The sequence below is a fragment of the Heloderma suspectum genome, chromosome 4 (genome assembly GCF_057233095.1).
Source record: "Heloderma suspectum isolate Gila_16-S chromosome 4, 16-S_ref, whole genome shotgun sequence".
NCBI classification, from domain to species: Eukaryota; Metazoa; Chordata; class Lepidosauria; order Squamata; family Helodermatidae; genus Heloderma; species Heloderma suspectum.
Window position 1 is genome coordinate 136,460,010 of NC_139461.1, and position 26,563 is coordinate 136,486,572.

General features: G+C 43.1%; 1 protein-coding gene across 1 annotated transcript in view; it reads left to right on the top strand.

The window, feature by feature from the left end:
• The window catches only part of GABBR2 (gamma-aminobutyric acid type B receptor subunit 2), a 447,064-nt gene that overhangs the window by 116,266 nt on the left and 304,235 nt on the right, over nucleotides 1-26,563 (top strand). Inside the window, exon 4 of the mRNA XM_084850624.1 lies at nucleotides 26,406-26,507. Within this exon, the coding sequence (XP_084706750.1) occupies nucleotides 26,406-26,507 (102 nt within the window). The remainder of the gene's footprint in view (nucleotides 1-26,405; nucleotides 26,508-26,563) is intronic.

The following is a 26,563-nucleotide window of genomic DNA, read 5'->3' on the forward strand; positions in this document are numbered from 1 at the left end:
GAGTGGGTGATCTATAATAATAATAATAATAATAATAATAATAATAATAATAATTTATATTGCACTCTATATCAGAGTGCATTCCAATTAACCCATAAACATACAACACAATTATATAAACAAAGTCAATAATTACACTTAAATAAACTACTAATCAAGATTTTAACTACTGACAGCCAATCAATTAAAGCAGCCAACCAATTTGAAGCCCATTTACAAACCGAATTCTTCCTCAATCCATACACCAACTTCTATGACTCTGGACTTGAACAATTCAGTTTTAAAGCCTTGTTTAAATTTGTCCACCTCTGGTTCCATACGGAGGTATAAAGGGAGAGAATTCCACAGTTGTGGGGCAAGATGAGAAAATGCCCAGAGCCTAGAGTTTGCCACCTTAGCCCAAGGCACTAAGTTCGGAATCTTCGGACTGAGTTCTCCTAAGGGGAGCATGCCATACAACCAACTCTGCCAAATAGCTGGAAGGGAAAGATGCAGACCCTTAAAAGTCAAAATAAGGAGTTTAAAATTTGCCTATTTGTCATGTATGTGTATGATTGTGTGTGTGTATTTGGGAGAATTGCAGCTGAGGAGGGATTTGTGCTTAGCAAGCTCTCACAGACATGCAGAACATTTAAAAATGTTTATATATGGGATTTCTGATCTTCAAAGTTCCTTCCATCTTTATTTCTCATGGAAGTCTTGCAAGGTATGGATGTTTCTTTCTGTGAGTATATTTACTGTTTTCATGGAAGAGTCTTTGCTCAGTAACTGAGAGTATCTCCATGATTTGGTTATTTTAAGGTTAATTATCTAAAAGTACAAAGCCAATACACAGAACATAGACCTTTGGCTTATCTAATCTGATAACATCCTCTACAGTGAGTCAGTTAAAACCATTATAGTAATTGGGCAGCATCCAGTGCTTCCAGATGCACCAGCAGAACCCATCACCAGCACAACAGGAAGCTAGCGCTTTCTAAAGCAACCAGAAACAAACCAAAACCCTCGTTTCCGGAATGGTACAGGTCGGCAGAGCTTGTTCTTGTTCCAGAAACGAGCATTTCAGCTTGTTTCTGAAGTTACTCTGGGAAGTACTGTTCTGTCGATGGTGGATCCTGTGGCGCAACATTATCATTAGAGGCATAGGGGGCAGAGTTGGCCTTCTCCCAATGACCCTAGTTCAAAGATCCTTCAATACAGTGGTCAGCTGTATGTGCACTGCTGTATGGAAGGAATTGCATATGTTGAACACCAACCAATATGATTGGTGCAGTCAGTTTTGACAGAGTAATTATTACCTCTTTATGAGCAAAGAGAGCCAGGCTCTAGCTTGCCCTCAAGCAAATTATCTCTGCTTTTAAAAATGAGTACTTACAGCATCTGTTCTCAGTCCAGAGTCTGAATATGTTTTCCCTATGCTCCCAAACTATTTCACATGTATATCGGGACCAGTGGTCTCAGTTAATAAGTGGTCAAGCAGGGTAGTGGAGATGCCCAGTCCAAGATCAGCTCAATCTGTGCCTGAATGATGTTTTGCTCAAGTTAAGGAGCCATGCTAGAATCACTTGCTTTATAGGACCAGGTGGAGCCCTCTTGGCCCTTTATGTTTTCTGATCCCTGCTGAATGGGTACCTGCAAATCCATCTCCAGTGATGGCACTGCAGCACAGCAGAGAGCAGGCCAGCAGCACTCTCCACCAGTAAATGGCTGCAGTGGTGAAGAATGCAAGGTGTCTGGGTCCCACTGTGTAGCCCTTGGTGCCTTCAAATGGGAACCTGATAGCAAGGGGGCCTATAGGTTGACAGGTGTTGTTCAGTCGTTCAGTCGTGTCCAACTCTTCGTGACCCCATGGACCATAGCACGCCAGGCCTTCCTGTTCTCCGCTCTCTCCCGGAGTGTGCTCAGGTTCATATTCATTGCATCGGTGATGCTATCTAGCCATTTCATCCTCTGCCGTCCCCTTCTCCTTTTGCCTTCAGTCTTTCCCAGCATTAAAATTTGCTGGAGGAGGGTGAACATTTGTGATGTTTTTGCTTGGGGAGTGGTTAAAACTACTGTTCTGTGAACACAACTGGATTCAAGTCTAAAAATGTTGGTAATAGGCATAGTTGGTTGATTAAACCATCTCTTTTTATAGCCTGTCCTAAATTAAACACCACCTCAATGAAGTAGATTGCAATTTGTGCCTCTTTTAAATAATAGCTTTGTTGAAACTGAACAAGATCTAAACTGTAGCAAGAATAACATGTAACAAAACGAGTTCTCTGTACTTGACCACTAATCGTTCTGTGTTGAGTCTGAGGGAGACTCAACACAGATTGAAAAAGCAAAATTGATCCAAGCGTGAAAGCACTTACACTGGAGATTACACTAATTGGCAGGAGCAAAATTTGTTTGTAATTAAAAGCTTCTTTCCTTGCTCCACCTTTTCACCTTGTATTCTGTTCTTTAAAATGTTTACTTAGAATGAAACCCTGCCGAGGTCATTGGCTCTTACTTTGTAGAAAGGATGATTAGGATTGCAACATTAATGTCATGGGGGGGTAGCTAGAATTCAGATATAAATTGCTTTCATAGTCATACCGTTTCTCCAGTGAACCCTGGAAACTGCATTTCTGTGAGCAGGCAGGGAAGGCGGGATTTCAGATGTTTAACAGAGGATTTTGTTACCTTCACCAAAGCACAATTCCCAAGTTTGCTTGGGTGGAAGTTGTCAATCTAAATAGTTTTTAAAAATCAGTATGTCTGCCTCCTGAGGAATCTGTATAACGACCAAGTAGCAACAGTAAGAACAGACCACGGAACAACGGACTGGTTTAAGATTGGGAAAGGAGTACGGCAGGGTTGTATACTCTCACCCTACCTATTCAACCTGTACACAGAACACATCATGCAACATGCTGGGCTTGATGAAGCCAAGGCTGGAGTTAAAATCGCTGGAAGAAACATTAACCATCTCAGATATGCAGACGATACCATTTTGATGGCTGAAAGTGAGGAGGAGCTGAGGAACCTCATGATGAAGGTGAAAGAAGGAAGTGCAAATGCTGGGTTGCAGTTAAACCTCAAAAAACCCAAGATTATGGCAACCAGCTTGATTGATAACTGGCAAATAAAGGGAGAAAACATGGAGGCAGTGACATACTTTGTTTTTCTAGGCGCAAAGATTACTGCAGATGCTGACTGCAGCCAGGAAATCAGAAGACATTTACTTCTTGGGAGGAGAGCAATGACAAATCGTGATAAAATAGTTAAGAGCAGAGACATCACACTGACAACAAAGGTCCACATAGTTCAAGCAATGGTATTCCCCAAAGTAACCTATGGCTGCAAGAGCTGGACCATAAGGAAGGCTGAGCGAAGGAAGATAGATGCTTTTGAACTGTGGTGCTGGAAGAAAATTCTGAGAGTGCCTTGGACTGCAAGAAGATCAAATCAGTCCATACTCCAGGAAATAAAGCCAGACTGCTCACTTGAGGGAATTATATTAAAGGCAAAACTGAAGTACTTTGGCCACATAATGAGAAGACAGGATACCCTGGAGAAGATGCTGATGCTAGGGAAAGTGGAAGGCAAAAGGAAGAGGGGCCAACTAAGGGCAAGATGGATGGATGATATTCTGGAGGTGACGGACTTGACCTTGGGGGAGCTGGGGGTGGCGACGGCTGACAGGAAGCTCTGACGTGGGCTGGTCCATGAAGTCATGAAGAGCCGGAAGCGACTGACCAAATAAACAACAACAACGTATTTGTGGTGAAGGAAGGGGCCACATGTCAGTGGAGAGAGCAGCTTTCCCCACTCTGGTGCCCTCCAGATGTGTTGGACTACAACTTCTGTCATCCTCAGCAATCACTGCCATTTGCCATGCTGGTTGGGGATAATTGGAGTTGTAGTCCAACACATCTGAAGAACACCAGGTTGGGAAAGGCTGGGATACAGGATATGTTTTCCATGGAGGTTCCAGGGATCTCCGGTTCAGAGTATTTTGTGTAGAAAGGCTTTGAAATACCTTTTCCTGAAGCCTTGGAGAGCAGGGCTGTATAGACCTGTGGTCTATATATGGCAGCTTCATATGGTTTTCCATTTCATATTAGGTTATTTTTATTGAAATTTATACTAAAATATGCAGTGAGGACAATTATGTATAAACTCTGCAGCTTCATCATATAATAAATATATAACAGTACTTTGTATTTTATGCTTTTAATTTGTACACTGCAGAGAGATCTTTGTTTATTGAGCAGTCAAAAATGTAATTAATTAATTAATTAATTAATACATTAATAGTATTTGTGAAACATTAGATATGAAAAGACATACATCAAATTTTCAAGAAATAATTATAAACATGAATATCATTGTAAAAGCTTTGTCTCCAGTGTTCCGTAAAAGACTGTCAACTCTTCGTGAATTTTGTTTTGTTTTGTTACATCTTAATCTCAGCATTTCATCAGTTTTGATAATTTTGCTATTTATCATACCTTAGTAATTCAGTCCTTAACTGTAACCATGTTTACAATGTGCCAGTGTCTATTTATTTGTTCCTTTGCTAAAAGGGCTTCCAGGGCAGCTTACATGCAATCAGTAAAGCCCTTGTCTGCCATTTTATAATCTAAAAGGGAAGAGGAATAAATGAAATAGCCTTCCAGCAGGACTGATGGAATAGCCCCACTTCCCCTGTCATCTCCCTCTGTTCCAGCTTGCTGAAAAGGCTGTTAGTGGTGAGAGTTAAGGGAGGAGGATCCAATGTTATCCTTCTTGTGTAAATCTATTTATCAGAACATAAATGCAAATCAGAACATAACACAAATCAGGCACACCATTATTTAGAAGACCAAGAAGTGCAACTTTTTGAGTTAGTGGTGCAGCATAATCATCTGTTATTCATATAGCCATGTGACCCATTCTTCATCAATGAAGTTTTAAATAATTAGAGTTCAATCCTGTGTGTGTTTACTTAGAAGTAAGCCCCATTGTATTCAGTTGAGTTTATTCCTAGATAAGTGTGCATAAGAGTGCAGCTTTATAGCGTAATCCTGTGCATGTCAATTGAAAGGTAAATTGGAACTGAGTTCAATGGGACTTGCTTTCAGGAAACTGGGTACAGGATTGCAGCCTTAAAATGTTTACGGTATTATTATTTCTACTATACGTAAAGGTCTTTACTGTGTTACCGCTATGCAGTTTTCCCTAAAGCTTTCAAGTATTAACAAGTGTTTAAATGCAGGTATTTACATAAAATTAACAGTACTAAAATATAAACCAGTTAATCTCTTACATAAGATTTCAACAGCTAAGTGGGAAAAATAATATGAAAGATATTTGAGCTGAACAGTGGGAATTTGAACTGATTTCAATGCACTCTTCTGAGTTCATGTCTGTCCTTCTCGATGCCTGTAGAAAACATGGCAGAGAGTAGGAGAGTAGTTAATACAGAATATTCAGGTCAGAACAGAAGAGTGTACACCACTGGAAAAGTGCAGTGGAAAGTTACAGCTACTTCTAGAAAGTACATTTCAGTACTTAGCTGAAGCCTTATGACTGGTTCACGTATGCGTATAGGAACACCGGAAGCTGCCTTATCCTGAGTCAGACTGGTCCATTTAGCTCAGTATTGTCAAGATTGGTTAGCAGTGGCTCTCCAGGGTTTCAGGTAGGAGTCTTTCCTAGCATTACTTGTAGATGCCAGGGATTGAACCTGGGTCCCTCTGCATGCAAAGCAGGTGCTCTCCCATTGAGCTGTGACCCAGTGTATGTTCAGTACTTCATGACTGCCCCATATATAATCAATACGTGTCTGTGCGCGTGCTGTGAGAATCTAGTGTCCTTTGTAATTGGGCTCTCTCTTCCATTCATCCTCCTACTCCCCCATATTATAACAGGCACTTTGCTGGGATATACAAAACTCTAACCCACCCAGTGCGGGTTGCTCTTGAACTGTGCGTTGTTGTGTTGTCTGAATGCAGCGCCCTTTTCCGCAGGGTGGGATATCATCTTGTCTGAACGTAACAGTTTTTTTCCACAAGGTGGGTTATCGTGTTGTCTGAACACAGCGCACTTTCTGCAGGGTTGCTCATTAACCATGCAGTATGGCTTGTTAACCACCTTGAACAACCCAACAACAAGCCATGGTCAAGGTGGCTTGTTCGAGAAAAAGAAACCACACTGCATGGTTAACAAGCCACCCTGTGGAAAATATGCTGCATTCAGACAACACAATAACCCACTCTGCGGAAAATGCATTGCATTCAGACAACATGTTAACCAACCCTGCGGAAGACATGCTGCATTCAGATAACACAATAACCCATGGTGGGCTAGCGTGTTGTGTGAACTCTGTCAGTATGTCACAAATATGATTTATATTTGAGTGCATATCTAAGAACACCTTACTAAAATTGGCAAATGTAATAACAGTAAGTCTTGTGACATCTTAAAGACTAAGAGACATCTTAAAGACTAAGAGATTTATTGTGGCATAAGCTTTTGTGGGCTGCACTAGGTACTTCGTGAACCGACAAAGTGGGGTCTAGTTCACAATAAGGTTGAAATCTTATGCAAGAGAGGTGCACAACTGTTTTGGCCCCAAGGGCTGCATCGGGTGTTTGCTGGAGCATCGGGTGCTGCACATACATATGCACACACACGCCACATGCACTCACGCATATGTGTGCATGCACCACTCACATCTCTCTTTCTCACTCACACATACTCTCTTTCTTACACACACACCAGTCACGTTTTCACGCACACCACTCATACCTTAGCATCAACAGCATCTCTTCCATATCACAGCATCAAGCTGTTGAAACTCTCTTTCCTCTTCTCCCCAGCCACCCAGCCTGATCCCCCTCCCCTGCAAAAGAGAGGAAAAATGCTCTAGGAATAGGCTTTATGGTTTGTGCCATAGAAGCCTTATTGCTAGAACACCTTAGGAAGGTGGTAAGAACCTTCAAACACTGATTCCTAGCATACTCCAGGGACTCTTTAGGAATGAGCCTTCTATGGCTGGGTCTGGGCACCATCAGACAAGGCTTGGGGGGCTGCCTATGGCCCATGGACTCCACTTTTTGCAACCGTACTGTATGCACAAATTGAAGTCAGTCTTACTTCTGGTCGACATGCACAGGATTGCACTGTAAATCTTTTAGGCTGTAAAATGTCACGAGACTCCTCATGTTGAATCCAGAGGAGCTTCCTTAATCAGAGGAAGGCCTATTCTATTGGAGAGAGCTCCTCTGGATCCAACCCTTCGTTGTGTTCGCTGCAATGGACTAACTCTCTGGAGTTTGTCAAATAGTAGAGGTTTTCTATCAAGCTATAGTTGTTGTTTTTTTACAAAAAGTGGTACAGCTAATTACATTGGTATTCAGTTTAAAAAAGGAAGAATGAGAAGGTATCCAGCATGTATTTATAGAATATAACAATGAACTAGGAGGCTTATAGTGCCTTCCAGGAAAGACATCATAAAAAGGATTCAGAAAAAGAAAATTCATTCAGGGACTTAGTATAGTTTTTGTTGGAGCCGAGCTTAAAATAAGGTGACTTTCTTGGAGAAGTTACAACTCATTTCGGCTCTTTAGTTTGACTTTCTATAGAATACTAGCCATATACTTCTTCTAGCAACTCTGGAGTTGAATCCATTAATTGAGCTAGAACTGTTCAACTAGAACATATTGGACACATTAGAGAGAGTGCGCGTTTAAGTTTCATTGAATGCAGTAGGTCTTAACTGCACAGTTAAATGCTGAAGTCTCATTGATTTCAGTGTTATTAGACAACTAGATTGATTACTGCAATAATCATGAAAATGAAATTCTAAGAAATAATATATTCTATTAGACATATTATAGTCAACCATTTATTTCTGTTTTGTTTCTTGCCACTTTGGTACCTAGCCTCTCGCTGCTTCATAGTAATGTTAACATTCTAAGAAATTAGTGATCCCATGTTTCCATTTAAAGGCATGATGAAGGTTAGATGCTGTCAAGTTGTTTGTATCTAGTTGTCCTCTTTTAAAAAATTATTGTAATATAATCAAGCTAAATTTGATGTGCTGTGACCACACCTGACCTTTTCTTCCTCAGATAAGGAGGGGCAAACTGTTAAGCTGCCTTTCCTTGCCCAGGTGTGGTCTTCTTGTACATGTGCAGTCTACATGTATAAACAGCAGCCTAGGAACTGTGTCTCGACAGCCCAATTGCTGACATCTGCCCTGCCTCCCCCATTTTTCCCCCTGTCCTACCACTCCAAGCCATGCCAGGCATTTTAAACTTTCCACAATGCTCCCAACTGCCCAGACTACTGGACAGTATAGAAATGTAATAAATAAATGAATAAAAAACCCTAGAATTGCCCTGGGGCATTGTGGGAAATAAAAGGGTGGCTAGACCCAGCTGGCCAGTGTTGCTAGGAGCCCTGCCTCCAAAGCAAGGTAAGCCTGCCAAGGCCCATTGGCAGAGGAGGGAGCCTACCAGACGACACTTTACCCAGGCCCCCTGAAACCTGGAGCTGGCTCTGTATGAAGCAGCATGCTGAGTAGGCTTTCCTCACCAGTAGTTCTGCTTGGGTGGAAGGGCTGGTGCCTACCCACCAACCTGCCATTTGAGTGGGAAGAGTGCAGCCTGCTTCATGAAGAGACAGATTAAAGCTCTTCCCTGCCAGCAGGTCTATCTTTTAACAGAAGAACTTGGCACCACTGGCTGTACACCCTTCTATTTTCAAGGAGATCCCCAATCTATATTCCTCAGGATGTCTTTCCAGGCACTTCTTTGCAATATTTTTTTCAGGGTATCTAATTTAGAAAGATATTTAGTTTCCCAAGGGGTGGGGGGAATGCACACCCAACCCAAAATTAGGAACAGTACCAGGATGATGTGTAGCCTGTGCCACAGATCTTCATTTACTGGTTGGATTATCACTTATTCTTAAATGAGCATGCTTTCCAAATATGATTTACATTTTTATTTATAACTTCAGTTAAAAAAAGGCAGTCAGAATTATTATTGATCTATTGAATGAGTAATGTGAAGAAAAAAATCCTATAGATAAGTACTTTGGAAACCAATTACCTATAGTCCTCACTCTAGGTAATTGTTGATTTCCATTAACAATCTGAATGCTATTTTCATAATTGTTTACTAAATTGTTTACTAGCTCCTCTGAGGGCCAGTTTCATACTGTTTGGCACTTCCCTGGAAAGCAGGGGTAGTATCCAATGTTTGTCCTCCTTAGAGTAGACCCATTGAAATAAATGGATCTTAAGTTAGTCATGACTAACTTTAATGCCATTCATTTCAATCCTGGATTTGTCTTACAGTTATGGTTGATTGCTTGAAGTTGTTTTTAGATATATGTTGTCTTTGTGTATATTGTCTGTTTGTGTATTTTTATGTAAATGGCTTTTAACCTCTGTATACTGTATTTTTAATGTTTTTGATCTTTGTAAACTGCTCAGAGAGCTTTGGCCATTGGGGGGTGTAGAAATGTTAATAATAATAATAATAATAATAATTTCAATGGATCTACTCTAAGTAGGACTAGCATTGGATACTACCCCAGGATTTTTCAGGGGGTAGCCTTTTATGAGATCAATTTCCTTGTGGAGAGACTCATGGTAGCAAGCACCCAGATGGCCTACACTAGTTTTAAAAGCAGCATCAGTTCCCCCAAAAGCAGTAGTATAAACCTTCTTGTGAGCCAGCTGTAAAGCGCAAGACCTGTTTCTCTTTCATCTACTACACTGCTTCTAAAACTGTTTCTTCTAGCCCCTACCCAAGCAACTGGGTAGCATTCAGTAGATTATAGCCATCACTGCACATTTAAACAACAATTTTCTAGTCATAGGTGCCCACTAAGAAACATTTTTGGCTATTATAGTAACAAAAACCAAGGGCAAAGGACTTTGCGCATATACAGAGTGGATTGTTATAAAAGTATATTACTGGAGTGGCCATGGGAACCATTTCCATATGGCTCATCCCATGCTATGGCAGTAATGACTATAGAAAGGAACCATTTGAGCCTGGCAAAAAATGGTGGTGGTTCTTCATGATCTCCATACATCACATATACAGGCTCTGTGCCCGTGCAGAGCCTCGATTCAGGAAGCTTCTGTAGCTGAGAAAGTTTTGGCAGGAACCTCCTTCACTGTCCTACTGCACATGCCCAGTAGGTTCCCACTTATTCCCTCAGTTCTTCTTCGACCACCATTGTTGCTGATAATATTTTTGATCCAAAACTGCTGAGAATTTATTCCATTTTTATTCTGTCTTTATCTGTCTGTCATATTTTCTGTCTTTCTAATGTTTTCATTTGTTTTACCTTTTATTTTGTGCAAACTTTGCGATTGTAGTTTTGCCTGAGGGCGTATGGCCCTAAAGGCACCCTTTAGAAAATGTGTCCACTGTGGTAGCAAGCTGTCACCCTCAGACAGACACTCACTTTGTTTATTTTGCTTGGGGGAAGGCCATGTAGTAAAGTCTTGCCCGCATTATCAAGCATTCTCCAAGCAAGCTTGTCGTAATCATTCTGACCATCTTCAGGCAGTTCTGTGGAAGTGAGTGCTGGAGGCTGCGGAGACACCTAAGGCCACAACAATTCTGCCTCCCCTGCCTCCGAGGGCTTCAATGCAGAAGGTGGCTCAGGTCATGGACCCTCCATGGCCCTCCTCAACTACTGTGCCTACCCTAACCTCAGGTCAGATGGATGTGCCACTAACACTCGGGATGTCTTTGAGTGTATTGGTGGTGAAGAAATTGTCCAAAAAGGTGCATGCTCCGAAGTCGAATGACTTGCAGAAAAAGAAGAACTCAGAAGAGCCCGCAGCGAAGACCACTAAAAGGCTCCTGACCCCACCACCTGTGGTGGACTCATCAATTCCATTGAGGCCAGAAGACTCGGTACCAATAGCTGATACAATTTACGTTACCTCAGCATTGGAAGGGGAGACCCAGGACTCATTGCCATTGCATGAACAGGACCAGATGGTCAGTTGGGTTCAATCTCTTTGGGATCGTTTATGCAGAGCCTCCCTGGACTCTTTGGTATCGATGGGCTACTCTTGGGATAGGAGGCCAGATCCCCAACATTATTCTACTCTCGACACCAGTCATGCTCGCTGATGTCTGATTGGGATAGGCGATCCGAGTGGTCGTTATCACCCAGGACTTAACACTGGAACAGTTGGCATCATAGACAGGAGAGAGAGGATCATTACCATTATACCTATGTGGATGTTCCTCCACCTAGAAGGATACCGGTGCTGTCCGCTTTGTTTCACGCCACAATCCGATGATGTCTAGTGAGCTAGTGAGTTCTCCACCCTCTGTGTTGATACACCTTACTTTATCTTTCATCAGGACAAAGCAGTCCTAAGACTGGACATTCAGTCTCTACCAAAGGTAGTATCCAATTTTCCAAGATATCATCCTGCCGGCCTTTTTTCCAGCTCCCGCATCAGATCTGAAGTTGAGGTTACATATGTTAGATGTTTGCCGGGCACTGGTATTCTATAAATCTCATACTGGGGGATTCAGTCTGTTGCCCTGCCTTTTTCTTTGTTACGGTGGGAAGAAGAAAGGTTTGCCAGTATCGTCACAGTGCCTTTCATCACGGGTAGTGCAAATGATAGCCCTTGCTTACAAGCTGGCTGGATTGGAGCTGTCTGGAATGATTCAAGCCTACTTAGGCAGGGCGAAGGCAGTATCACTGGTATTCCAGACCTCTGTCGAGCAGTGATGTGGTTGAGGCCATCTACTTTTGTCAGGCATTACCGGTTGGACGTATGGTCCCAGGCGAACAGCTCTTTCAGGAGGGCTGTACTGTCATCCATTCTTCACTAATCACTGACCCACTGCCTGTAAGTGAGCTCATTAATTGCCCACATGTGTGATGCACAGAGACCATGAAGAAGATGGACAGGTTGCTTACCTGAAACTGTGGTTCTTCGAGTGGTCATCTCTGCATTCACATAGCCCACCCACCATCTCCACTTTGGTATCGATGATTGAATGTGCCTTGATACTGAGGTGTTATTGATTACCATTGGGTCCAAGACCACAATGGGGGCTTGATAGAACTGAGGGAATAGGTGGGAAGCCGCTAGGCATATGCGGTAGGATGGTGGGGGAGGGGTTCCCACCAAAACATTCTCAGCTATAGGAGCTTTCCGAATTGAGGCTCCGTGCAGGTGCAGAGCCCGTATGTGTGAATGCACAGATGACCACTCAAACAACCACAATTACAGTTAAGCAACCTGTCTTTACTCGTAATGCTGGTGTTGCTGGCCCAAAGTAGTGGGGAGACAGGTAAATTCCTACAGATCATGCTGGAATGGAGTGGGATCCAGCCACATGCAAAGAGCTCCCATGCTGCTCTGGTAATGTATGAATCAGCCTTGATTCTGCAGACTTCTTGCTTCTTAGGTACTTTACCTTTTTTCCTATTGTCTAGCAAGCTGCTCCTCAAATTCCCTTTTTTGGGTGCCTAATTATAGTTTTACATTTATGAAGAGTTCTTTATTACTGCATTTCTGGAGCATGTCTTTGTCTGTGCTGTATGCTTGGCTTCCCTCCAGTGCTTGACATAAAAGTTTCTTTGAACCATTTTTAATTCTTATGTGTCAGCATCCTGGCTTCTTATTCATTTTGTGTGGAACTCTTTGTTCTTTTACAGACATTGCATTCTACAGAATGTTCCCCATTTTTTAAACTGTAAAGCTTTTATTTCTGCCCTCCTGAAAGAGTAGCCAGGAGGTGTGATTCTGTTTCTTTAATTTATTTGTGTGTGTATTTCCATTCCATTTTTCTAAAAACCAACGTGGTTAACAGGATATAATACAAATGAACTGTTAGCAGTTTATGGCTTTATAAGTAATCATCAGAACGTTTGATTGTGTCCAGGAAGCAGTGTCTTTCTTTAAGAACGGGTGAGATGTGATATGACCCATGTAGCCAGGACTGGGCTGTAGCCAGGCAGCAGCAGCATATTGTACTAATTGATGTTTCAGGACATTCAATACATTGTGGTAATAGTCTGATCTAGAGGTTGCCTGGGTCTGGATAACTGTGACGAGGCTAGTTCTGTCCAGGAGAGATCATAGCTGGCATTTCAGCCCAAGCTGCTGGAAGGCACTTCAACCTCTGGTGGCAATGCTTGATCTAATGGAACCCCAGAGACTATGAATGTGTTTCTTCAGATGACCCACTGGCCAAGGGTCTAGGCAGAGCATCAGTTTATTGGCCCTTATCCAGTCAGTTACTGCTTGCAAGCACCAGTTCATCAGCTTCATCACTTCACTGAATCTGACTACTATAGCTGGGTGTCATCAGCTGGTAATGTCTCACCCCAAATCCCTGAATGATCTCACTCAGCAGTTTCATGAGAAACAAGATGGAACCCTGCAAGACCCCATAGTATAAATGTCATGGGAGCAAGCAGTAGTCTCCCAGCACCACCTTCTGAAATCAGGTGTCCTGATAGAAGCAGAAGCACTGAAGTACAGTGGCCCCAACCCAGATAGCCTTGGCATACTATGGTTGATGGTATTAAAAGCCACTGTGGAATTCAAGAGAACAAGCAGGGTCACACTCTTCCTGTCCCTCTCCTGGAGTACATAATCCATTAGAGTGAACAGAGTGGTTTTTATGCTGTAACCAGGCCTGAAACCAGATTGAAATATGTCTAGGTAATTAGTTCCATCCAAGAGCACCTGGAATTGCATGGCAACTTCTCATGTGGCTTGAGGCTCAGGGGAAGTGGGCTGCAGAAAACCTGGTTACTGGCTTTTCTGGGTCAAGCAAGGCAGGCAGGGCAGGGCATACTCTCAACAGGCAAGGCCAGACTGCACACTGTGAGAGGTGTTGGCTGGAGTATTCTTCCACAAAGAGAACTGTTTTCCCAGTAGAGGGCTGCAGACAACTGAGATCTGAAAAAGGCTGGCAAAGCCTAGAGCCAATCTACATGGAAACGGATTGTGAGGCGGTTCTGGTTAAATACGGATATTCATGAAATCAGGTTAGCCCCCCCCCCCCCGCATCATTGAAGCTTTTAAAATCAGTAAGGCTCTGCATATTTTTGCACTTCCATACATAACAGCCTTATTATGCTTCCCTCCCCACTTGTGCTCAGTGAATATTTAAAGGGGCAGGCAGCTGTTGAGCACAGGATCAAAATAGCTTCCTTTCAAAGCAGCAGGGCTGACTCCCATCCCCAAGGCAATGAGTTACTTCCTGGTAGACATAAGCCCCTGCCCAATGCAACCCCTCCCTTCCACATATCAGCACCTCTTCCGCCAGCCTGCACTGAAGCCAGCTGAGGTCATATGGACTCCCAAACTGCACTGAAGCCGCTGTGACTGGACTTGTGCTTTTGGGCAGCTGGGGTTTCTTTTCCCTGCAGAAAGAACTTGTATGTAAAAAGATGTGGCAATAGTCAGAAGGTGCTTTTTTTCTTATATTCATGGGCAGGACTAAACTATAATGCATTTTTCCTGAGTGGTTTCCTCTTTGGAGGTTCTTTGTAAAGGTTGATGAAATAGCTGGCTAAACTGAAGAATTAGCAGATAATTTGAATTGAGCCAAGCCAAGTAAACATCATGCACAGATAATTCTTATATTACCTGGCTTTGTAAACAAGAAAAGTTCCAAAGGGGTAAGTGGGATCAGAGAAGTAGGAGGAAGGGGTGCTTAACCTTTTCCCTGACATACATTTTCTCCACATACAAACACTTTTTTTTTTCATTAAATAGTGTTGGCTGCTGTGTGTGTGTGTGTGTGTGTGAGAGAGAGAGAGAGAGAGAGAGAGAGAGAGAGAGAGATTTGGAACCTCATGTGAGGGGTGATTTGGAGATGGAAAACAGCAGTCAGGGAAAAGGTTAAGCACCCCCTCTCCTCCTTCTCTGATCCCATTTATTTATTTATTTATTCATCCATCCATCCTCCCAATAACCAGCCATAAAAATCTTGAATTAGGTCTCTGAAATGCCTGGGGGGAAAGAAAGGTCTTTGCCTGGTGCCGAAAAGATAACAGCATAGGTACTAGGCAAATCTCTTCGGGGAGAGTATTCCATAAGTAGGATGCCACAACTGAGGAGGTCTTCTCTCTTGTAGTCACCCACCTAGCTTCCTTCAGTGGGGGCACTTGGAGGAGAGTCTGAGCAGGAGGAGATGTACCTTTAAATATTCAAGCCCCAAACCGTTGAGGGCTTTAAAAGTGAACACCAACACTTTGAATTGAGCTTAGAAATAGACTGGAAGTCAGTGCAGCTGATAAAGCACTGGAATCACACGATCATATTAGCCAGTCCCAGTTAGTAACCTAGCAGCTCTGTTTTGAACTAGCTTCTGAACTGTCTTCAAAGGTACCCCCACATCCAGTGGATTGCAGTAATCCAACCAAGAGGTTACCTGAGCATGGAAAACTGTCACCAGGCTATCTCTGTACAGATAGGGTCGCAGCTGGTATATCAACCTAGGCTGATAAAAGGGGCTCCTGGCAACCAAGGCCACCCGGGCCTCAAGTGATAATGATGGATCTAGGAGCACCCCAAGCTGTATCCCTGATCTTTCAGGAGGAGTGCATCCTCCCTGTGCCCCCAAACACTCACCTTGGCAGATGAACCACCCGCTAACAGTATCTCCAAGTTGACTGGGGCCCCATCTACATGAGCCTTTTACTCCAGGGTGGCTGGGAGTCAAGGTCCTTTGGGACAGACGATGCAGTCGCCACTTCACAGCCATCCGTGGTTTTCTCCCAGAAAATGCTGATTTCCAAGGAGGTATTTTGCTGCGATGTTTTTCATTTGCTGCAGGTTTCCAAGGTTGCGAGCCATCTGCCCCTTCTCCAAACTGACTTCACATTTTGCAGTGGGCATGTTGTAGGCATGCGTAGTGCTTGCATCACTCTGTGACGCCTCTTTACTCCCCCCGTCCCTTCGCAGCTGCGCAGTTACAGAGGCACAGAGAGGCATTTTCATTTATTTAATCACACTTTTGCACATTTTTGCAACTTCATATTTTCGCAATGGTTGCTTTTGGATTCAGTGCCCAAGGTCCAGGAGGTTCTTGGGGGAGGACCAACTTCGCTCTGGCCACTATTTTGGAGTGATGGGTAGGCACTGCTCACACCTTGTGAGTGCGAACCATCGTGAGAGTCTCAGGCTGGGGAACTGATAAACAGATGGCGTGGAAATGAAGTAGCACAGAACACCCACTTTTTACCTAATGAGGGACGGACGGACACAACAGAACCCCTAAAATACAAAACAGCCACTGAAATGTTGCATTCCCACACTCACAGGACTGCATAGCTACGCATTAAAATACAATGGCAAAAAGCATGATGAAGTCTGTTAGGGAAGCCCGCAGTAAATTGTGACTGTATCCCAGCAGAAGATAATTTGAAGCTGAAATGCTGCACAGTTGTGACAGAGTGAAGGGTGAAAGTGATGCCACGTAGATGGAAATGGAAATTCAGGTTGTTGGCCCTCATCCAGTCCATTACCCAGCTCAGGCACTGATTCAGGACATCCACTGCCTCACTTGGATTAGGCATCCTCATGCCTCAACCACTGAAACTTATCCACTACAGATAGACCAGATGGTGCTCTGGGTATCTCCATTAATGGAACCACACTAATAGTGGAGTCCAAGTCATGCTGGATATGAGCTTTTTTTTAATCTCCGAAGTGTTGTGTGAATTTATCACAGTGAGCTGTTAAGGGTGTGACCAATTCCATGTCAGGGTCATATTGCAATAATTTCTTCACCATCCATAACAGCTCTGCTGGACAAAGTTGTGAAGATGCAATGAAGGTGGAAAATAACTTCTTTGCCATCCTCACTACCACCCAGTAGGCTTGATAGTAAGCTGTAATCCATGTTTGGTTGCATTCAGAACGAGTCTTTTTCTACTTGCATTCCAGCTGATGTTCCACTTGCGTCATTGCCCTCAGCTCCAAGGTGTACCCAGGAGCTAATTTGGCTCTGCCGTGGGGCCGAGGGCCCTTGGGCACAATTGTGTCAACCGCCCTGGTCAATTCCATGTCCAAAAGAGTGACCAGGGTTTTGACAGGAGCACCAGTCATACCAATAGAAAATCTCCTGAGCCCTTTCAAAGCCACTAAGCTCCATTTGTTTCTTGGGGCAGACCATTCTAATAGGTCCTCCACTCTTGCGTAGGGGAAAAGATGCTGAAAATCTAAACCTGAACAGGTAGTGATCTCACCATGACAAAGGGGTAAATGTTAAATCCCCCACGTTCAGGTCACTGTCTTCCTGCCCAACTGAGAAAACCAAATCCAAAGTGTGACCTGCTACATGTGTTGGGCCAATGACATGTTGGGACAGCCCCATGGTTATCATGGTGTCCATGAAGTCTTGAGCTGTACCAGATTGAACATCCTTGGCATGGATGTTGAGGTACTACAGGACAATCATCCTGGGAGTCCTCAGCACCAAATCCAAGACTATCTTTGTCAGCTCAGGTAGGGAGATTGCTGGGCAGTGGAGTGGGTGGTATATCAGCAGAACCCCCAACACTTCCTGGGTTCCCAACACCAGATACAAGCACTCAAAACTGCCACTCAGGCAGACAGGAAACCTGGATGTAGAGAGGGAATCCCTATAGACCACAGCAACCTCTGCTCACCAACCCTTGAGTCTGTGCTGATGCACTACCAGATACCCAAGTGGATACAGCTGGGTGAGACCAATTCCTCCCTCTTCACCCAATTCCCCCCTCTTTGCCCAATTCCCCCTTTGGAATGGGCTTTTCCTGTTGAAAAAGGGCTTTCAGGTAATTTTACTTGTTTCTGCATATAAAGTCTAGTTGTGGCCATTAGCTTTTGTGAAAGGGCAATTTTGAAAAATAAGTAGCCAAGTGTTAGAGCAATTTCTATTGACTGATTCATTATGGTAAGTTTCTGTTGCAGACTTTGTCACCAGTTAAATACTATTTTTAGCATTGTGAAGTTCTATTTTATTTTATATTATTTAGTGAAATACTGGGGGTTAAAAAAGAAAGGTGTTACAGTGTGGTTTCATGTAGTAAAGGAGATTACTAGGATCTAATGAAGAAAATCTTAATTCCTTGGTTTCAGCTTCAAATTCCGCTCCCATCTATCATCCAGGGAGCTGTCCAGTGTGCTGAAACCATGGCCTTACCCATCAATGATCTCGCACCTTCTGTGTCTTCTTTCAGGATTGCCTGGGATCTTGGCATTGGATCACTGGTTCTTTCTCCCCACCCCCCAAAAAAAATTATGTAGTGAGTGTCTCTGTAATTGCAGGATTGCCTGGGATCTTGGCATTGGATGACTGGTTCTTTCTCCCCCCCCCAAAAAAAAAATTACGTAGTGAGTGTCTCTGTAATTATTACATGTTAGAATCCCTGAGATTAGTAATTTCTTGCTAGATCCCTTTTCCCATGCATGTCAGGGTCAGACACGCCATCCTGCCTTTTTCCAAGGAGTGTTAATGTCAGAGCACACCAACTACAGTGTTTGTCAAAGAGGAAGCCAGCAAGGAGATCAGACTGTGTAGTGAATGGAGCTGTCTGCCTTTTCCTCTCGTCTCAAGCATACCAGGGTTGGAGCTCCCTGATCCCAGAATGCCCTGGAAGAGTGAGCTAAAGGCCACTTGCTAAGCTTTGTGGCTAAATGTGGATTTTAACCCATGTCACAGGTTCAGTCTAAACATACTAGCCACTGTGTCATATCTAGCCCTTGCAACATATCCAAAGGGGGCTTTTTAGATTAAGACAATAATTAGCATTTTGTATTAGGCCTCTCCTGCAGTAGAAGCATTCTTATTGAAAAAGTAAAGCCAAGGAGTTGTTAATGCAATGCCTGATCACTGCCCACTGGGATCCACATGTAAGCTGGTTTGAGTTTTCTAAAGTAAAATAAAATAAATTAAAATAAACAGGTCTGTAGATATCAGTTTGTCTGGCCTTATTAGTCTGTTTTGTTTTTCTTACCGCATGTAGTGTGTATTGGATGGTCAAGAATGCCAGTTGTTGAGTCCTTGCTCTCAGCAGAGTAGGGTAACTGCCACTGTATTATAGGGTTTAGCTGTAGGCAAGAGATCATGTGGCTTAAGTAGGACGCCAGTGACTGGATGTCTGGTCTGTTATTTCAGATTATTTTCCCATGTCTATCTAGTTTACAGGTTGTTCTTTAAACAGAACACTGAACTTCAAAGATGTTATCAGATAAAACTTCAAAGGCACTTCCTGTCAGAGAAAAATAAAAATGCTAAGCTCAAAACTGATCCCTGTATTTAGAAGTGGTGTGTCTAGTATTGTACAGCATCAGTACTGATGGACTAAAAGGGTTTTAATTTATGGTATCAATTCAGTATCTGTAGATTTCATTGTAAATGATATGAACAGTTTCTTCCAAAATCTTTCCCATTTCCGTAACCTGTGTAATGCTGATAGTTCTAATGGTATCTCATGCAAATAAATATTTTATTGTATCCTTCTTACTTTTTTATTTTACCCTTTAAAAACTTCACATCTCCTGTTTATGTACTTCTTTCCCCTTGTATGGCATTTTCTTCTGTTGAGATTTTTTTAAACTCCAGCTCTTTCTTGTTACTTCTTCTGTTCTGTTCATTTTGGGCTCTCCTATATCTTCATGTGCTGTTCCATCCTTTGTCTCTAGTTACTGCTTTGCAATCTTGTGACGTCAATGCTTCCTTTTTTTGTAATAAAATGAAAATCTGAAACAGCATTTCCATTTTTATATCCTAACTCTTTGCACATAGGCAGCAGCCTGTGCTTGTAGTATGAGGCCTTCATAATGTACTGTAACTAGAAAATCACTTTCATGAAAATAGAAAATTATTTGCTACAATTTTAGATTTAAAACAACCTTTCTGCTGACATACTTCTTTATTAATCCCAGAAACTATAATCCCTTCCTCTCACATGGGTATGCATTGCAGCTATTTTTTTTAAGGAAGCATGATGGTTTTAGATGTTTATTGTTTTTATGATTTCCTCATATTTAACTATGAAATCTAGCAGAATATCTTTTTCCATTTCAAACAAAAAAAAAAGGGACATTACATAGGAATCATTAAATGAGGAAAAACTCAGCCAAATTCTGATTTTACAAACCATCTGTTCTGTCCAGTTCACATTCATTATGAATCCCTGATGATCAACATCTGGTGGGATTATGTCCCCCCACAACATACATACAAACACATACACACACAAAACAAAGGATTTATTCAGCAGTACTTACATGGAGCTTTAGTTCATTGGGGAAAAACTCAATGGTAATAAGATGAAACAGGAAATGTTACTGGAATTGTGGATTTTAGCTTAGAACTGTTGTATAAATGCTTTAGCTTTCATGTGGAATCGTTATGCAGGCTAATTATTAGCAAGTTATCAAAAAGTGAGACACGTTGAAATTAATTATACTAATATAATATTATTACGTTAACGGCCAAGTGAAGCACTGGATGGAGGACTGGGCTTAGGGGAGAACCATGTTCAAAATCTCGACATAATCAGAGAAGTTCTCAGTTTAGCCTAACTCTCAGAGTTATTGTGAAAATTGTAAAAATTTAAAGACAATTGCATGTCCTTCCCCTTATATTGCTTAAATTTAAGAAAAAAACAAAGGTACTGAAAATGGTTGACACCCTAATACATTTTAGCAGCCTAAAGAACTGTGCAGGATATGCTGACAACCAGTCAGCTACAACGTTGAAAGTTCCAAGCTTGCCTGCTATTGTATTTGCAGTTGGTATCTCATTCGTCGTTATTAATGAACTTATGAAATGAAAAATTTTCTGTGGAAAAATAAGAAAAATGTTCTGTTTTGGAATTTTTTCTGCCTTTTCCGCCTTTGGTGGGATATAAAAAAGTAGTTCCCTGTCTAGTACAGGCTACAGAATCGGACTCAAAGAGTCCTTATCAATGGGACCTTCTCAAACTGGGGAGAGGTAACGAGTGGGGTACCGCAGGGCTCAGTCCTGGGCCCAGTGCTCTTCAACATTTGTATTAATGACTTGGAGGAGGAGGTGCAGGGAATGCTGATCAAATTTGCAGATGACACAAAATTGAGTGGGATAGCTAATACTTCGGAAGACAGAAACAAAATTCAAAGTGATCTGGATAGACTGGAGCGCTGGGCAGAAAACAACAGAATGACATTTAATAGGGATAAATGCCAAGTTCTGCACCTAGGAAAAAGAAACCAAATGCACAGTTACAAGATGGGGGATACGTGGCTCAACCACACTACAAGCGAGAAGGATCTTGGAATTGTTGTCGATCACAAGCTGAATGTGAGCCAACAATGTGATGTGGCTGCAAACAAGGCAAATGCTATTTTGGGCTGCATTAATAGAAGCATAGCTTCCAAATCCTGGGAAGTACTAGTTCCCCTCTACTCAGCACTGGTTAGGCCTCATCTGGAGTACTGTGTCCAGTTCTGGGCACCACACTTGAAGAAGGATGCAGACAAACTGGAGAGGGTTCAGAGGAGGGCAACAAAGATGATCAGGGGACTGGAAACAAAGCCCTATGAAGAGAGACTGAAAGAACTGGGCATGTTTAGCCTTGAGAAGAGAAGACTGAGGGGAGAGATGATAGCGCTCTTCAAGTACTTGAAAGGTTGTCACAGAGAAGAAGGTCAGGATCTCTTCTTGATCATCCCAGAGTGCAGGACACGGAATAATGGGCTCAAGTTACAGGAAGCCAGATTCTGGCTGAACATCAGGAAAAACTTCCTGACTGTAAGAGCAATACAACAATGGAACCAATTACCTGGGGAGGTGGTGGGCTCTCCCACACTGGAGGCCTTCAAGACGAGGCTGGACAGCTATTTGTCAGGGATGCTCTGACTTGGATTCCTGCATTGAGCAGGGGGTTGGACTCGATGGTCTTGTAGGCCCCTTCCAACCCTACTATTCTATGATTCTATGATAGTAAGAGAAAAAGAATTATCATGTGTTTTTATACTTATGGTCACTTGCAGACATTGATATTTTCAAGATGTTGTGGTGCTGCATGTGTTCCTGGGTAGGGGGCTTATTATTGCTGTAACTAAATAGTGACAATATCTCAAAAGCCACACAATGAACAACATCTCTTTAATGAGGTGTGTTATGTTTTGGGCCATCCTTCTGATAGTCACTCCTAGAGTGATGTCAGAAAATGCCCTGTCAGTTTTATGGTGGTAGAGGGACAGTGGCAGGATCTCTGGTGAATTTACCATTGTATGTTAATAGATTTGCTTGCTGAGTGTGCTTTTTTTGGATCCAATGTCAGTTGGGAATCAGAATTCAAAAGCACCAAATAGAATTGATTCTGGAACAATGGAAATGATGGAATAGAATTGTGCATGGTAGCTGCCCAAGGAGCATTGGACAGACAAACTGAGGTGCGAATCTGCTATGCTGGAGAGAAATGTCTCCTTCCCCTCCTTGTAAGCTAGGGCCCTTTATCCTAAAATATTTATAGGATGAAAAATATATTAACAGAACCAGTACTTGGCCTCTAATCTCTTGTCATGTGCCTCTGCTTAAAAATATGTTTTTTCCTCTCTGCCCAGATTTTCAACCCCTTAGCTATTCTTTGCCTCTTTCTGCTCTTTGCAAATGCTTCATTCTCCAATTTTCTTGTTATTTCTTGTTGCTTTCAAAAATCATAGCATCTTTACTTGTCTGGCTAGTTTTCAGAAGGTTGACTGTGTACTATTTATCTTTTGATTCCAAAGCCAAGTGTTTGATTCTAAGTTGAAGGAATTGTGGAAGTATCTCTATTGCATCACAGTGCATAGTAATGAATTAATTAGTTTGTCCTGCTGTTACTGCTCCAGTAATAAACTTTGGCTTCCCCAAAACTTTGGACCATAAGGTAGCTGACTCTATCTATATAGGGAGCTATATGGGTAATATAAACCTCAGTGAATAAACACAGACACTGAAGTGGGGTGGTAGAGGAATATATCTGCTGAAAAGATGCAGCTGTGGCAAGAATTATATTTTTAAAATGAGTTTGCACAGAAACCAATGTAATCTAGCAAGAAAGTTCAATCAATTCAGGGATTTTTCAGGGAACAATCAGGTTGTTGTTGTTGTTGTCTGTACCCTTCCATAAAATCAAAGGCCATTTAGGAGTATACATTCACAAACACATTCAGCCATCTGCCCTGGCAGATCATATAGATTTGAGAAAGCAAGAGTAGGGCAGTGCCTAAATACTTGGTTTGGAAGTGGGAACCCAGGTTTGATGGGAGGTCTTGGTCAAGTCAGTATCTCTTGGACTAACTCTTGGTTGGGGTGTGGATAATAGTCCACTCTTAAGTTCTTTGGGAAGGAGAGTTGGATAGAAAGTAATAAATTGTGTACTCAATGTGTGGCACTCCATTTAATAATGTGTCCGGTCAAGGATACCTAGCTGACTGTTACCCTCTATATACCCAGTCAACTCCTTACAAGCAACAAACAGGCATGGGTTGGCTCACAGGAGGATTCCCATTAAGATGATCTGCCCCAGGCGTCTTATGGATCCAAATGGATTCCTGACTGCGCTTGGGGATTCTTTGGAGCATGCAAACGGCCACTTGGTCGAGACCCTGGTGGATGGCTGGGATGCTGCAATCACTGGGGCATTGGATTGGGTGGCTCTGAGACAGAGCTCAGATTGCACCATGGTTCACCCCATGGGTGCAAGCTCTGAAGTGGGAGGTGAGACAACTAGAGCGCCAGTGGAGGAAATCTTGCTCTGAAGACAATTGGACATGGGTTAGAGCTGTAGCTTCAGCCTACCACATGGTGATAAGAGCAGCAAAAAAGACTTTTTATGCTGCCTCTATCATGTCCGCAGAGTCCCAGGTGGCTGTTCCAAGTGGTCAGGAACCTGGTCGGTCCAGTTGTTCTGGAACCAATGGAGCATTCTGAGGCCTCCTGTGATGAGTTTGCAAAGCACTTTGCGGATAAAATCAACTGGATCAGGAGTGCTATTCCATGTGCTGTGGATACAGTTAGTGAACGAGGGACGACCAGTTACAGACTGGTTGTGTGGGATCAGTTCCAGCTTCTTCCTTCTGAGGAAGTGGACAAGGTGCTTTGATCTTTACGGCCAACCACCTGCTTACTTGATCCTTGCCCATCTTGGCTCATTATGAGTTGCTGGGAGAGTCTTAGGGAGGGGATCAAGGTGGTGGTGAATGCCTCCCTCGAGGAGGGAGTAATGCCATCAGCCCTCAAGGAGGCAGTGATAAGACCACTATTGAAGAAGTCTTGGATCCCCAAGACTTGAACAACTTTTGCCCGGTCTCGAACCTGCCATTTTGGGGCAAGGTGATTTGAGTGGGTGGTGGCGTTGCAGTTGCAGGCACACTTGGAAGAAGCCGATTATCTGGATCTATTTCAGTTAGGCTTCAGGCTTGGGCATGGGACAGAAACAGCCCTGATCACCTTGGTAGATGATATGGGGAGGGCTCTGGGTAGGGGCAAATGCTTCTTCCTTGTTCTCCTTGATCTCTCAGTGTCTTTTGATACTGTCGACCACGGTATCCTTCTGGACCGCCTGGAGGGGTTGGGCATAAGGGCCACAGTATTATGGTGGTTTCGTTCCTTCCTCTCTGGCAGGTACCAGAGGGTAGCTCTGGGGGAGGAGACTTCAGACCCTTGGCTGCTCACTTGCAGGGTGCCACAGGGTTCAATTCTCTCCCCGATGTTATTTAACATCTATGTGAAGCAGCTGGGGACTATCATCAGGAGCTTTGGGGTACAGCGTCACCAATATGCGCATGACATCCAACTCTACCTCTCATTTAAATCCTCATGTCTGGAGTCAGTGAGTGGCTGGATGGAAAGGACTAAACTGAAACTGAACCCCGACAAAACCGAAGTACTTTTGGTGGGAGACAAGGGGAGGTTGGGGGATGTTGACCTGATGTTGAACAGGGTGCGGCTTCCCCTGAAGGACCAGGTCCGCAGCCCGGGGGTCAATTTAGACTCCCAGCTGTCCATGGAGGCTCAGGTGTCGGCCATGAGCCAGGCGGCACGGTACCAACTCCATCTGATACGGCGGCTGCACCCTTACCTCCCTAACCATCTGCTCCCCTCAATAGTTCATGCCCTGGGCTCCTCTTGCCTAGACTACTGTAATGCGCTCTATGTGGGGTTACCCTTGAAGATAATTTGGAAGTTGCAGCTGGTGTAGAATGTGGCAGCCAGCCTGATTACATGCAGCTGTTGGCAAGACCACATCACTCCAGTGCTGAAGGAGTTGCACTGGTTACCAGTTGTTTTCTGGGCCCAGTTCAAGGTGTTGGCATTGACCTTTAAAATCCTATATGGTTCCAGCCCAGTCTATCTTAAGGAGTGCCTCCAACAAGACCAAGGACGCCGCTCAATGAGATTGGCCTTGGAAGGCCTTCTGTCTGTCCCATCAGCCAGGACAGCTAGGCTGGTGAGGGCTAGGGAGAAGGCCTTTTCTGTGGTGGCCCCTACTCTGTGGAATTCCTTCCCTAGTGACCACCACCATGCCCCCTCTTTGATGAGCTTCCGCTGGGCTTTGAAAACCTGGCTATTCAAGCAGGCATTTGGGGTGGATTAGGGTTTTTTAGAGCAATGTTGTTTTGTTCAGTTGATTATGTAAATTTGTTGTATTTTGTGTTGTTATTTGTATTGTACGCTGCCTAGGGTAGCTGGCCAGATGGGCGGCTAATAAATCTAATTAAATAAATAAATATATAAATGACCAGGGCAACATGGGGTATCTTTGCTGGTCCTAGGCAATCCATCCTCCCCACCTGAAAGATTAAGGAAAAGCATGGGTGCATGGAGGGTAAGTTGTAAGCAAGCACAATTTGTGACATTGCACAACTTCATTACTGATCATGGGGCACGTCTGTTAAGGCATCCGCCTAAGCTTCCAATTTACTGGCTTTGTGGAGCTTGAGCCAACATGACATAGCTTTAATTCTGGTCTTAAACTGGCAGGTTTTTTGATCATTGAATTGATTTGAGTTTGGTTACATTAGAAATGTGGAGAGAAAACATGAGGAATGTGTAGAAAGAATATTCACATGATAAGACCCCAGTTTCCTATTGTGTGTTACAGATTCAGGATTAGTGTTTTAGGGTTAATCGGTTTTAGGAGTAAACCTGGCTCTTGCAGATTGAAGAGGAGTGGTATAGTTGTATAGACTGGCTTGGCTGCATAACCAATTACTTGCAGCATGGCATCTAAATTACAGTTTCATTTCCAGAATGCTTGCTGGGAAATTCCTACTCCCACCCTTCATATTACTTAATATAACACTTGTACTGAATGATGATTTAGTAGGTTGTGGTGGTGCAAGACAGTGAAATTTTCAGTGGTGGATACCAACACATTTATTTCGCTTTTCTTTCATTCTGTGACAGGTACGGAATGATCTGACTGGTGTCCTGTATGGTGAAGATATTGAAATCTCAGACACAGAGAGTTTCTCTAATGACCCCTGCACAAGTGTCAAAAAGCTCAAGGTGGGTGCAACTACTTAGGTAGTTTAAGAAGCAAATTGGGCAGTAGAAAAAAAAAT